General features: G+C 39.7%; 1 protein-coding gene across 2 annotated transcripts; it reads right to left on the bottom strand.

Moving 5' to 3' along the window:
* Positions 1–1474: 1474 nt before the first annotated feature.
* On the bottom strand, positions 1475–10922 carry LOC135578138 (natural killer cells antigen CD94-like). 2 transcript variants are annotated; one of them, XM_065048424.1, is made up of 6 exons: positions 10079–10922; positions 6724–6822; positions 5438–5524; positions 4997–5151; positions 2894–3006; positions 1475–2532 (listed from the first exon to the last, which is right to left on the bottom strand). In XM_065048424.1, the coding sequence occupies exons 1-6, from the start codon at positions 10203–10205 to the stop codon at positions 2412–2414; spliced, it is 702 nt and encodes a 233-aa protein (XP_064904496.1). In that variant the 5' UTR covers positions 10206–10922; the 3' UTR covers positions 1475–2411. The 2 variants fall into 2 exon arrangements, with proteins under 2 accessions (XP_064904496.1, XP_064904498.1); XM_065048426.1 differs by having other exon boundaries at positions 1475–2240; positions 10079–10266.
* Positions 10923–13830: the final 2908 nt, after the last annotated feature.

Here is a 13830-nt window from a genome sequence, read left to right as displayed (position 1 = left end):
GAGGCTATTGGGAATGAGAGAGGCTGCACTCGGTGCAGGGCCTGGAGCAGAGAGTGTAGTGTGGGACATGAATATGCACCGTGCAGCAGGGAGTTTGATTCAACTATTTTATTTCTGAACCCACTTTCCTGGCACCCATGAACTCTGCTTTTTTCTGTTCTGTGGCTGACATTTAGGCTCCTCTCATTTCACTGTCTTGGTAATCTCATAGTAGATGGGCAAATGTGAAGCTGTTATGCTCCTTCCACTTCAGAATGGCACTGCAGGGCTCCTTCCCCCTTTATTCACTTCACCTCTAGCTTCTTCACTGTCCATGTCCTGTTTGAAGGGATGTTGAAGATGACAACTTCTCTTTAGTTCCCAAACCTTTCGAGATTTATGATTTCTCAGTTTCTACCAAGGCTTTGGTACTCTCACACTTAATACACAATACTAGGTTTTATTTTCCATACAACACATGCTTCAGATGAACTGCTTCTCTGAACTTCCCAGTGCCATGGAGAGATTGTGGTCCTCCACTGTCCCCAGAGACAGTGGACCTCCTTGAGCAGCTTGTGTCTTGGGCTCCATACGTGTGTAGTCAGCAGAATGCTGACAGCATCTGAGATAGAAGGCAGACTGGATGAAATAGTGGATTTGATTGAATTTCCAGTACTACATACTATAAATTCTTCCCTGTGAAATAAGTCACTGGTAATAGGGAAAAAGCTCTTTTCAAGCTGCTGGGGCCAAGATTTGAGCTGAAACCAAATGGAGTTTACTATATAAAGTTATGGAAATAGTCTATAAAGATCATCCAGCCATAGAAACTAAAGAAATGTACACTGCAAGTTATCACCACTGACCTGACCTTGCTGCAATAATAGTGAATGCTCCCTAAAAAGTCACATCCAGCAGTCAGCAAGAAACCCAGACACTAACATTTCTTTTAACAATGCAGCCACCAAGCCAAGGTGTGTAGCAGATCACCAGAAAAAAAATCAAGTGTTAATTTATGGGAAGAAAAATGAGTAAAATGTGCCAGCTTAGATGCCTGCTGTTAATTATTATTTTTTTCCAAGTTAAATGGGTTGAAACACATGAAACATACCTTTCTTGCATTGTACCTTGCACTTCTAACTGCAATAGAAAGGAATTCTAGATAGTTTAACCAGTACTTGTGCCCATCGGTCATGTCTTGGCTCTGCTGAGTATAATGAATTTCTTCAGTTCAAAAACATATTTTGGCACATTAGGAAGAAGGATTCACCTTTTACCAAGGAAATGCTTCAGTCTTTGAAAATATTTTCCAGGGAAATACTGAATATTAAAGACACCTTATTATTTTTTTCATTTATTTTATGGAAAGTCTCCAGATACTAAGGTGTATACACATGGATGCAAGGTGTGTATACACATAAAAAATATATGTATATGCAATACAAAACAGATGCTGACATACAAAGCTTCAAAGAACTCATGCAATGGAACTTCATCAAGAAAAGTGACTGCATAATTTTATTTCAAGAAGCATGACAAATGCTTTAATAACACACGCGTAGTATGTACCTTGGGTTCCAGAGATCCCAAACAGTGTGGATATAATGCAAGAGCTCAACTACGATCTGTGGAAATAGATTCTGCATCAGTTTGAGTACTGATTGTGTGTAACTCTGAATGGAGCACATAATTATTATCCTCACTGCTATTTTTATCACAATCGATGTTATGACATCACTGAAGTTATTCAGGTAATGTTTTAATCTAACCATGATATTTGACTCTAATTTTCACAGAGATTGTTTCTAGGGATTCCCTGTAGTCTTCTCACAAATGTCCTTTTATCTCTGTAAATATTAATGCATATATGAAAATAATTTTATGGATAAATAGACCTTGTGTTATTTCTGTATCCCTGTAGCTCAAACAGGGGAACAGTTGGAAGACTGGATTTAGGAAAGAAGGCATGCCTAGGCAAACTAATCTAGAAGAGGATTATGTGTGGATGGTAGTTAGTGTGTACAGTACATAATTCAGTAAGTAGAACTATCAAGGATGTAGTTGGACTGGTTTATGACTGGCAGGTGTTAGTGTAAAAAACTGACTGAAGCTCAAGAAATATAGAGATCTGTGAGAATGCGTGGTTGTCAATCTGGAGAGTCATGGAAGGATCATTGTTTGACTGTAGCTAATTCTTTAAAGCTTCTTCCCAGGCATGTAGTTTTTAGCTTTGTAGCTTATTTTCCCTCTCATTTGTGAGCCTGTGAGGGAGAATGCAGACAAAGAAGATTTAGTCCCTAATGACCTGTCCATTTGTGTCACGATTCTGAGAAAATTGCATGACAAACAAACAAAAATATATCTAAAACTTGCAGTTCCTAATGTTGGTATCTCACAGTGGCAAATCCCACATCCCTTCTTGCAATGCTTCTTCAGGTGAAATGAACAGCCCCTTTCTCACAGATCCATAATTGCTTTGTTGAACAGGAGTGGCTGGCATAAATAAACTGTCCGTATAGGGAGGCACAGAAGAAGTTGTCATATAACACAACCCTAGCAAATTAAAAGATATGGGTTAATTATGTCCTGATAAAATAATGTGATCTATATTTGGACCATTTGTAATCATACGTATTTGACACTGGAATGTAGAATTATTTCCCCCCTTAGAGCTATTTTATCTGTGCTAGGTGCTCCTTTTGGGTCTGGTGCCTGTGATAGAGCTGTATTTTGCCACCCATTGTTCCTTATACAGGACACTAATTTGGAGCTCCATAGGAGATACTATGGTCTCCATGCTCCTTTGTCATTGCATGTATGACAAACATGGGAAAGTAAGAGGAAACACAAGTTTCGTATAATTTATGGGGCCCATTGGATAGACCCTCACTGGTCTTAAGTTATGAATGCTTACCAATTTGTCACTTCTTTTGAAAAAGATGTTCCATCCTCCCAGTACCAACTGTTCCTTTCGGATATGTATGATAATCCAACCCAGTAAAACTGTGAATCCTGTGGCAGAGAAATCTGTAGGTATGAGAAAATCATCACAACAATATTTCAAAAATAAGACCTAAGCTCCTGTATCTTCCAGCTGTGAAGGTTCTGCAACCAAAGGAAGTAATTCTTACTCAATAGGAGGGTAACCTGTTGTTTGTGCTTGTATTCCATGAGGCAGTGCTGACTGCTCTGATTACAGGATCATTTGAATCCCATTGTTTATTGAATTGTCACAAGACAAATGTAACACGGATGTGTAAAAACACTGCTTCTTTAAAGAAAAAAACAACCAAACAAAAAAACCCCACCCAGCTTTTTCTAGTCTGCCTTTAGGTGTCTACACTGCCCTTAGTTATCTGTGGTTCAGATGTAGACATGCGAGTGCTGTTTAAGCCCTAATTAGAGTCGGCAGAGATCTGGCCAACAGATCCAGTGGAGCCTCAGAAGTGGTTCATCTCACCCCGTGGGATGTTACTGAACAGTGACTGGCCAGATCTCCCACCGGCTGTAACGGAGCCTGAGGAAGTAGGTCTGAAGTTGCAAATCACTTACACTGTAGGTGCTTGAAGGTAGGTGAGATGAATCCCAGCCTAGAGGACAGAGCCTATTGCCTAAATACAGGCCCCTAGCACCTTTTGAGATTCTCCAACCTGTCTGAGGTCTTTACATATGGCTGACAGACAAGACCCAGAACCTATGGGACAGCTGTGCCTTGCTGAGGCATTATTTGGAGGTCAAAGAGAATACCCCTGGGCATTTCAGATCACCCTGGAAACCTGTGCTTAGGCACCTAGCTGTCTAAGTGCTACCCAAGAGGTTTCTCAGCATCTTAGCCTGTTCAGATCCTCCAGACACTCTACTGTTGCTCAGTAGCATGTTTAGGGACTCATCCAAAATATAGGAACCCTATCTGGCTTAAATTGATCTGGCCTCAGTCTGGCTGCAGCCACATATACAAAACACAGAAGAAAAAGCAAGCACCCAGACATCTGGAATCAAACTAGTCAAAGACTCATATAGCATACCAAAATCACCTCTGGAATTCAGCATTGAAGATGTAGTGTTCAGGTGTCTCCCAACAGTGTGATCTGTGATTCTGTCCTCAGGATGCTGCTAAATTCGATAATAAACTGTTTCTCCCCTTTCAATTTTTCCCTTCCCATCTGATTTTCACTTAAATAAAATAATCCAAAAGGACAGCCTTTGTGCCTTAAAATAAAAATGCTGAGAACCCTCAACTGAAATTAACTTCACCTGGAAAAAGGAGGCAGATTTCCAAGGAAACTTCTTTCCTTTTGAAAGTTTTAGGTAGCAACAAGAAAATAAGAATATTTGGGCTTTGTGTAGGCTTAACAGCTGTTGAAAAAGAGGTTGCCATATATCTGTGTACAAAAAGGGAAATATGGTTGACAGCAAATTACAGATTTTTCATTAGTCAGAAAAATACACCCAAATTAGCAAGTCTAATTAAAATTATTAATTTCATAAACCTTTCCCAGTCATCACAATATAATTCTCTGCTGTCTAGCCTTTATGCCGTCATTACCACCACTCTTTGAGGGTCTAACACAAGGCCAGAAAGCAACCTTTTGTAGTCACATTGCACTGCGATGTGCGAACAGGACCATGGTGAATCATCCGCTCTCCAGATTTTGACACTGGGACCCCTCAGTAATAAAACTTGTGGAAAGAGATAACAAAAACATGCATTCTGTGTGCTGGGTCTCTCCCTCATGCTAATAATATGCATTTTATTTTCTCTGTGAAGTATTAACTAACTAAGGTGTTTTGTACAATGGCTTATTCTGTTTATCTTAATAGATAATTTCACTGCTTCTCACAGCACACAATTTAGGAAGTGTTGCAAGTCATTACAATCTTGCGACTTGCAGGAGGGCTACTTGATTCAGAGAAAACTAAATACAGGCACTGTAAATGACTAAACTATTTTCTGCCTGCAGGATTGCTGTAAGTTAAAACACATGACATAAAAGAATGCATGAAGTTAAGACTGTACCATCTTTGCTTTGTCTTTTAGTACAAGAAGAGTGGAGTTTCTTGAGGAACAGAACTCCTGGCTTTGCTTCCATGTTTTCTTCTGCTTTGAAATGTAGAAGCAGTTGTCAGCTCCGCTGTTTTGCCAGCTTGCTGGACAGAGAGCACAGCTTGTTTCTAAAAATCAGAGAGAGTATTATGCAGAGCTGCAAGGAATACAGGGCCTTTAGCTACTGGTTTGACTGAAAAAAGATTAAGTGCAGCCATGAGTCAGCTGAGCTCTTAAGGGATGAGAGACAAGTTGTTTTGCATGTCAGTGTTCACATATCCATATCTCAAATATTACCACAGTTAAAAAAGATACTAACTGATGAGGCCTTTCCCCTGTGATTCTATAGTCTTTCAGTCAGTGGGCTCTGAAAAGAGGGAGATTTATATTTATTTACATAACAACAACATTTACCATTTTTCTCCTTCCTTTCAAAACACAATGCTTCCCTCATTTCCTGCAGCTTTTTTCCTTCCTCAGGATCTTTGGAAATCTGAAAAACTGAAAGGCATGGAAGTGTTTATCAAAGATTGTTTTTTAAAAATTGTAGTTTTAATTCTAGCTTTAATTTGTAGCTTTTGGCATTTTAATTTTTTTTTGTCTACTTCATATGTATGCCCACCATTGTGCGTACATCATACATTTTCTTCACCAGGAGAGCTGTGCAGCTCTGGAAAAGGTCACCTGGGAAGGTGAGGGCCCTTGAAGATTTTCAATAGTCAGCTGCACAAAGCTACAGATGAGTTTATCTGGGATTGGTGGTAGTCCAGCTTTGAATGGTGGGGAAGAAAGGGCAGGTGTCAGATTAGAAATATGAAGAACTGCTTCTGAGCTAACATTTCTGTGATGACACAGGCCACCTTGAGTGTTTATCTTGGGTACTTACAACTGCTTCCCTCCTGCCAAAAAAGAGAAGCCAGATACAGCCTTTCTCTCCTTCCAAATGTAATGTGTCATCAGCTTTGTTTTTTAATTAAAATGTTGCTGTGGAAAATCTGCTGTAATCGTTAGGCAAATGCATCAGTCAGTCACCACACTTTGATGTCAGGTTTTCCTTCCCTGCAAAAAGCTTGCAATCCAAGAAAAAGAGGGAACTGTAATTACGAAATATTCCGGTATCAGCCACAGGGGGGCACTGTTACCCAGACAGTACGGCCAATGAGGTTAGCTTCTAGCTGTGAAAGCGAAGTGTTTCAGCCATGGGTTAGGGTCAGGGTTTAGAGTTAGGTTTAGGGTTAGGATTAGTCAGCAGTTAGGGTTAGAGCTAGTGTTAGGGTTAGGTTAGTGTTAGGGTTAGGTTTTAGGGCAAGGTTTAGGGGTTTAAGATTAGGACTAGGGTTGGGGTTAGGTTTATGATTAAGGATAGGAATAGGGTTGGGGATTATCTTTAGTGTTAGAATTAGTGTCATTGAGGTTAGGGTTAAGGTTAGAGGTTAGGCTTAGTTAGGTTTAGGTCTTGCATTAGTGTAACCCTTAGGGTTATGGTAGCTGTAAATGCAGATATTACTGAGTGCAAGTTATGTGTGCTGACACTCAGCTGTGGGACAACTGCTGCGGGAGAGCCACACTATTGCCCTTCTTGCTGTATTATTTCTGTTGTGGGAAGAGGGACACCAGGGACAGTCTGCAGGGGCAGTAGAAGCAGTTGTACAGCTGGAAATCGCTCCCACAGCAGCAGTTTGGGACTCTACAGTACTTACACAAGGCCAGCAGGGCTACCAGCCCTATCAGCAGCACCAGGCACAAAGCGAGGAAAGTAAAGGCCACTGGTTGCCATATAGGAGATGTGGCAGAGGCTCCTGAAACAAACCAAAACCACATTCAGCAACAAAACCAGTATCTCTCCTCACCACACAGTGGTATTACCTCCTCTTCGACATTGCCAGTTCATCTTTTTCCCATCTGCAGAGCCTCTTTTTTTTTTTTACTACAGTTTTTGTTATTGCTGTTCTGAATTTCATGCAGTCATTTCGAGAAATATCTATTTATTCTCTGAGAATGTCTATTAACAGTGGCTTTAGTATTTTAAAGTAAAACTTCTCATGAAGGAGGTAAACAGATTAGATTTTGCAGTTTCCACAGTATCTAAGATTTCTCCAACTTGAGAGGGAAAAATTACCGTCTAGCTTTGGATAATTAATTCTGGAACCTGTGATTGGGATTTCTAAATGATTGCAATGTTTGAACACTAAACTGTGCCTATTTCTTCAGGCTCTTTCTCCAGTTTTTCATTGAGGTTCAATGTCAAATCAAGAATAGAGTTCTCAAGAATTTTATAGCTGATTTTCAGCTGATTTTCCCCTGATTAAAATATTTTCTTTTTATATACATATACATATACATATACATATACATATACATATACATATACATATACATATACATATACATATACATATACATATACATATACATATACATATACACATACTGCTGTTTGACAAGAAAAGGAAGAATCTCAAATGGGATCAATTTTGCAAATGACTTGCTTCTATAAAACACCGTAGAGTGTAGCTCACAGAAACAAAATAACAATAAGAAGTCAAACCCAAGAACAAAGTCCTAGAGGCTCTGCTGTGTCATTGATGCAAATAACTTGAAGATCCAAGGCTTATGGAAATTAAAATGTCATGGTTCAGTTCAGTTGTAGTGCTTAAAGTTATGTTTATTTCCTGTTATTTGTTCATGCAATCTTTAATATACTCACAAATGTCAAGGTAAGTGCTATTCTTGTTCATTAAAACATTTTGTGCAACAATGCTTTCATGATACGCAAGGAGAAAACAATCTTCTCCATTATTTTCTGTTTTGACTGACAAATTAACTTGCATACACCTTCAAAGAGATTTGATTATAACAGACACATATCTCTTTTACCATATATTATAAATATTCATTAGAAGACATGAACACACAGTAGTTGTTCATGAGGCAAACCCTTATTAGAGCAATAATTGCAGTGAGAAATATCAGTTAGCCAGTTACTTTATCTGTCTTTTTAACCTGTTACACTTGGAGCTTGGTAGCTCTATAGCAGATCCTCTTCATTATTTTCTTGTGTAGATGTGTATATATATATATATATATATACATGCTTTTTTCCCTTTCATGAAGCAGTGCTCTGAAACTTTTTGTAATACAATTTCACAGGTATTTAGAGTGTTCAAGTTAATTGAAAAGTATTACTTGAGTCCAGTGCATCAGAGCAAGGACCTCCAGAGAACTAACCTTTTGTTAGGTCAGAAGAATTGCCCTCCAGAGGTTCCTAGAAGTCCAGATAGACTTGGCAACTAAAATTTACATTGCCCAAGTTAAGGGAGATTACCTTAACCCTCACCAGTTAAGGTACTTTGAAGAAACTGCAGATAACATCACATCATGGTGGTGATTGATATGCCAAGAGGGTAGGTCTTCCTTTTAAAGTGACCTAAAAATCCTAGGAATGAAAGCAAATGTGAAGACCAGCACCTTTAGTCTCTCTGCACCAGTATCTCTCTGTACCAGCATCTCTCTGCACCAGTACAGGCAGGGGACCGACTGGGTTGAGAGCAGCTACGGTCCTGGAGGGACCTGGAGGGTCCTGGAGGACAAGTTTAATGTGAGTCCTCAAGTGTGTCCTTGCAGCAGTGAAAGCTGATCAGCATTGGGCTGCATCGACACGACTGCAGCCAGTAGATCGAGAGAAGTGACTATTCCACTCTACTTGACAATCATGAAGCCACATCTGGGATACTGTGTCCAGTACTGAGCTTCCCAGTTCAAGAGAAACGTCAGCTAACTGCAAGGAGTCCATCAGAGGAACAATGAGTTCGTCAGGGCCATATAGAGAGGCTGAAGGACCTAGGCTTGTTTAGTCTTTAGAAGAGGGTGCTAAGAGAGAACCTAATTTCAGCCCTCCACTACCTAAAAGGGCTTTATAGATGGAGCCAGACTCTTCTCACAGAGGCACAGCAAAAGGACGCAATATAACAGTCACGTGTTGCTTCAGGGAAACTTCTGATTAGATGTAAGGAGAAAGAATTCTTCCCCTGCAACAATGGAACAAGTCCCAGAGAGGCTGTGAGATCTTCATCCCTGGAGGTTTCCAAAACTCAAGTGGACGAGGCCCTGAGTGACTTGATCAGACGTTAGAGCTGGCCCTTTTGAGCAAAAGATTGGAAAAGATGAACCATAAAGGTCCCTCCCAACCTGATTTGGTCGTAAGACTGTCTACTATACGTGTTCTCTGTGCAAATCAAAAGACCATTTAGAAAGTTTTCTGAGCTTGCCAACCAGTTTCTTTCTGAGAAGCTCTGTCCCTAGATCACACTCCCTAATATTTTATCCTTGGTTTTCTGGCTGCTGCTTCTCAACAGTTTCTCCTCCACCCTCTTCGTTCAAGTCGTCTTCCTCAACATATAGCCCTAGATCTTTTCCAGACAGCACCAGAGTGATGTCACTTTAGTCTTTGCTCTATTCAACCTGCAAATAGCAGAAATGATATTTATATCACCAGTAAGCCTTGTGGTGAATTTATGAGCAGGAGTAACAGTACTCAAGTCATCATTTTACAGTCTCAGGCATTCTATGGGCATAATCCACTACCTTAGTTAACACTCAGGCTCTTTATCAGGAAACGTTAAGTATAAACAAGTAAAAATATATGCCCCTATCAGAGCTTATATTAACTGTTAAGACTGATAAACAAAGCACCTTTCTACTCCCCATAGCTAAGGAAATTGCTTCCATTTCCAGGGCCTACATTATTTCATAAAAATATAGTGCCTTCCTTCCAAAAAGAAAAAAAAAAAAAAAAGTAGGAAGGTGTGATTTGTCATTTGTGTTGAAGCAAATGGACAAAAATAATTGGAGTAAAGATAGGCTTTGGAAAGAAATATCACCTGTCATCATAAACAGCACACAAGACATAATGATTTTTCTCTCTGCTGTTTCTATGTACATTTATCTAAGAACATACTATGAAGTTTAGAAAGATTTTAAAGCAACCATCATGAACCTGCAAATGCATGTTATACCCTGATATAGATAGAAAAGTTAATTTCCATCTGTACTTACTGTCTACTGTAACACAACTGGCTGGAGCCTTAAATGCAGAACATTTCTTGCTGCTCAAGTATCCAGGAGTAATAACTGAAGCTGTGGGTCGTAAATTTAAAGCAGTGTAACCTTCCTCATCCTCCATCTCCAGCCTGTCACACTTCTTTCCTGCAATAGCAGTACTTTGGGAGTAGGGGCACACTGCAGTGAGACCAATGCTGAGGCGATGGGAATGGTTCACATTTCAGCATTTTCAGTGAAACCACAGAGGAAGCTGGCCCTGTCCTGATTACCGTGTCATAGTAAAACTGTAGTATATTGAAATCACATCAAAGAGTTAAAGTGGAACTGTCAAGAATGGGTGTTCTCTTCCCAAATATGAAGATCAGGAGTCTTTGTTCCTGGTTGGAACCTAAGACTATTTCATTTAAAAATGCACCTGATCTGACCCTATAAATACAGCAAACATCAGGATTTTCTACCTCCTAAAAATAAGATGTTCTATAAATAATCACTGTTTTGAGTTAAGGTATGAAAGATATCTCTTGATGTATCAGCTGCACTGAAAGCAATAGGCTACAATTCCATACAGTGCTATGAAAAAAAATTAAATTATTTTACAAAAATTAACTGAAATAAATGCTAAAAGGGGAAAAGCTGAGCTAAAAGGTTGGTGAGGGCAAGAACTTGGCAGGATTCATGCGATCACTCAGCCTGTGTCAGAGAAACCTCTCTGAGGTTCTGAGGACCTCTCTGCTGCTGCGCTGTGTGCAGAAGTGGCTTATCCATCCCCATTCTCCATCTCTGTCTCTTCGCAGTGCCTTGATCCAGTGCTGAGCTGTAGTTCTTAAACATCTCCAGTGACCCACACTCCTTAACAGAGCACTTGCCCAGACATGATGAGTCACGTCATGGTGACAGGCTTGAGTCACAAGGAAATTGCAAGATAGGAATTTCTGGAGTAACTGTTCTTGCTCTTTTGTGTAAAGCTTAGAGTCTCCCGTTTGCAAAATAATATCAACAGACTGGAAATACACTCTAATGACTGGGATATTCTTTCTGCCTTGCTGTGCAGATTATAGATATTTTCCAGAGCAGAAATATATCCGATTGCATGCATTTTTTTAATTATATTTTATCCATATCCAAAGAGAAGGCATGAGGTAAGGGTTGGGAATTAAGGGTGCAAGGAGTAGCATTCACTGTGTATTCATGGTGTATCTATAATATACTCATAAACTCATGCTAAATATGGTGCAAAAATCTTTGTCTATTGAGCCCGAAAACTGTATGTTGGAACTTCAGTGTAAAGAGGGCTTTTCTGCAGAGAGCTGGTAGTCAAGCAAATTTGTTGTACGTTTTTGTGACAGTAACCTCTTCAGTCTTAGCAACAACTTCTCAAGCAGGTAATGAATCTCCTTTGGGGGAAACTTTTCTCCAACATGATTTTACTTCTGAAGAGAAAACAGGAGGTAGAATAATTTTCTTGTATTATTTTTCTAACTCTGAATTCTATAAGGAGTTTTGTTGTGTGGTTGATTCGTTGTTCTGTTTTTTGGTTTTTGTTGGGTTTTTTTTGTTTGTTTTTTTTGTTTGTTTTGTTTTGTTTTGTTTTTAGCTTTTTGGTTTTTGTTTTTTTTGGTAATATTTTAAAACAGATCCTGCTGCAAGAACAGAAGTAGCAAAAGGGTTAAGATGGAGTTTCACCATCATATTCTCTCTCTGTTCTTGCAACGGTCCAGGGCAGACAAAATTTCTTGTTCTTTCAGACTAAAGTTATAAGAAAGGTAAACTAAAGCAGGAAGTTTGGGTCTCCATTTGAACACAGCCTGTATATAAATGTCATCAGGCTGGACAAAACAGCTGTGTTTATTAACCAAAATGTGATCTTGCAAATTGCATTAGATAGAGTTTATGACTGTAGTGGAGGGGATGCTGGGAGGAGTGGATTTTAGACTTGGGAAACGCACTGTTGTATGGAACTGTGACTCAAAAATGCCATCTCAGCCAACACACAAACGATACATTTCTATGTCTCTTCCCCTGTAAGGAAAAGCTCATTTCAATGGAAAAGGGGACACAGTCAGCACATCCTTAAACCCTACCTGGTTGCATCCCTTGCTAGTTGCTAGTCCCTTGCTGGACAAGGTTTTTTGCTGCAGCACTCAAATGCCTGTAGTGAATGGTAGGACACTGCTTGATTTCTCTCTTTCCTTCCTTTCTTCTCTGGGGTGAATTTTGTGTGTGTGTGTGTGTTTCAGTCATTATTTTTGGAGGAGGACAAGAAGTTACCTCTTTCTGTTCCAGTAGCATGGTGCACTGTGAAACTGTACTCAGACCCCACCTGCCTTTAGAGTTACAAATACATTCACTGCACCAGAGATTGCTTTTGGGCTGACTGTAAATTGACCCAAAATGTCAAGGCCACAGCAAGATATGATGTAGCCTTGTGCCTGCCTATCAGTGCAGGGAGATGTCAATCTCAGTTTATGTTTGTTTTCAACAAACTGCTGAAACACCTAGGATTCATGCCTCTGCTCTTAGGCATGCCTTATTAATGAAAAAAACATCCTGGAAATATCTTTCCTGTTTCCTCACAGTCACTGTAATGTAAAAGAGAAGAAGATCAGAGTGCTGTTGTTGTTTTTTTTAATTTTTCTTCCAAATTACAGCAAAGCCATTCATTATCAAGAAAGAATGAGCCATGAATACCACTCAGGATACCTTCCACATGAGATTTCTTACATCAGTGTACCTGGTATGAATGCTGTGAGACACTCTGGGAAGTCACCAAGGCTGTGTCTGCACTGCAGGACAGAAGCAATCTGCATTTTCACCCCAAAAGACAGCAACCACTGGGAGATGAACTGAGAGGAGCAGCTAGGACATGTTACATTAGACATGCAAGTCATGAGTGTAAACAGCAGAGAGGAAGAGAAATCCAGTAAGGTTTACGGAGCATGAAATTGGTATTCGAAAATAACACCAGAAATGCTCGTGTGGGTGATCAGAAACTGCTGTGTAGTGCTGAGATCACTGAGACACTAGAACAGCACTTGAAGGGAAGGACTAACACTTTAGAAGCCCAGCTGTTACACCAGTGGTACATGATCTACGATAAATAATCTGGGATGAAATTCACAAAGAATACACAAGCCTCCAGAGGGGACCAAGCTAGGAGCTCGTGGACTTCTTTCTCAAATCAAAACACTCTTATGGAACAGAGGTGTCTTATTTCAGCTTGACTGTCATTGTTTTATGGAGATGTGGAGGGAGACATTCTGCTCTTTAACAGTGCTTGGGGTATTTTCACCATGGTTGAGTTTGTAGACCTTTGCTCAGTGCATTAAGGTAGAAGTATGGCATTCCAGGAAATATCACAAAAATACATAAGAGGAGGTTCTGTTCATACCTTTGGCTGAACCCTAGTGTAATTCCTGCAATCTTGCAACAGACCAATAAAGTAGAAAATTAGAAAAGAAGAGCAGAAAAACTAAAAAAAAAGAAAAAAGAGAACTAACAGTGCCAGGAAGAATTATAGATCATGGAAGAGAACTAGACATGCGCAGATGAAGGATACTGAAGGATATCTTATCATGTGAAACATGCACAAGTACTTGTGAGAACTATGAATCCCTGCACTTCAGAGCAAATGCAAGAATATTAATACAGTTTGGGAACACCTTGGCCCACCTGAGGATAACTGTGTTTGTGTGTTGTATTATTTGGTCTAGTAGTGTATCAAAGTAATCAGATCAACAATCCATCAG

This window comes from Columba livia, unplaced genomic scaffold (assembly GCF_036013475.1).
Source record: "Columba livia isolate bColLiv1 breed racing homer unplaced genomic scaffold, bColLiv1.pat.W.v2 Scaffold_82, whole genome shotgun sequence".
Lineage (NCBI taxonomy): Eukaryota > Metazoa > Chordata > Aves > Columbiformes > Columbidae > Columba > Columba livia.
This window is presented reverse-complemented; position numbering and strand designations above follow the sequence as displayed.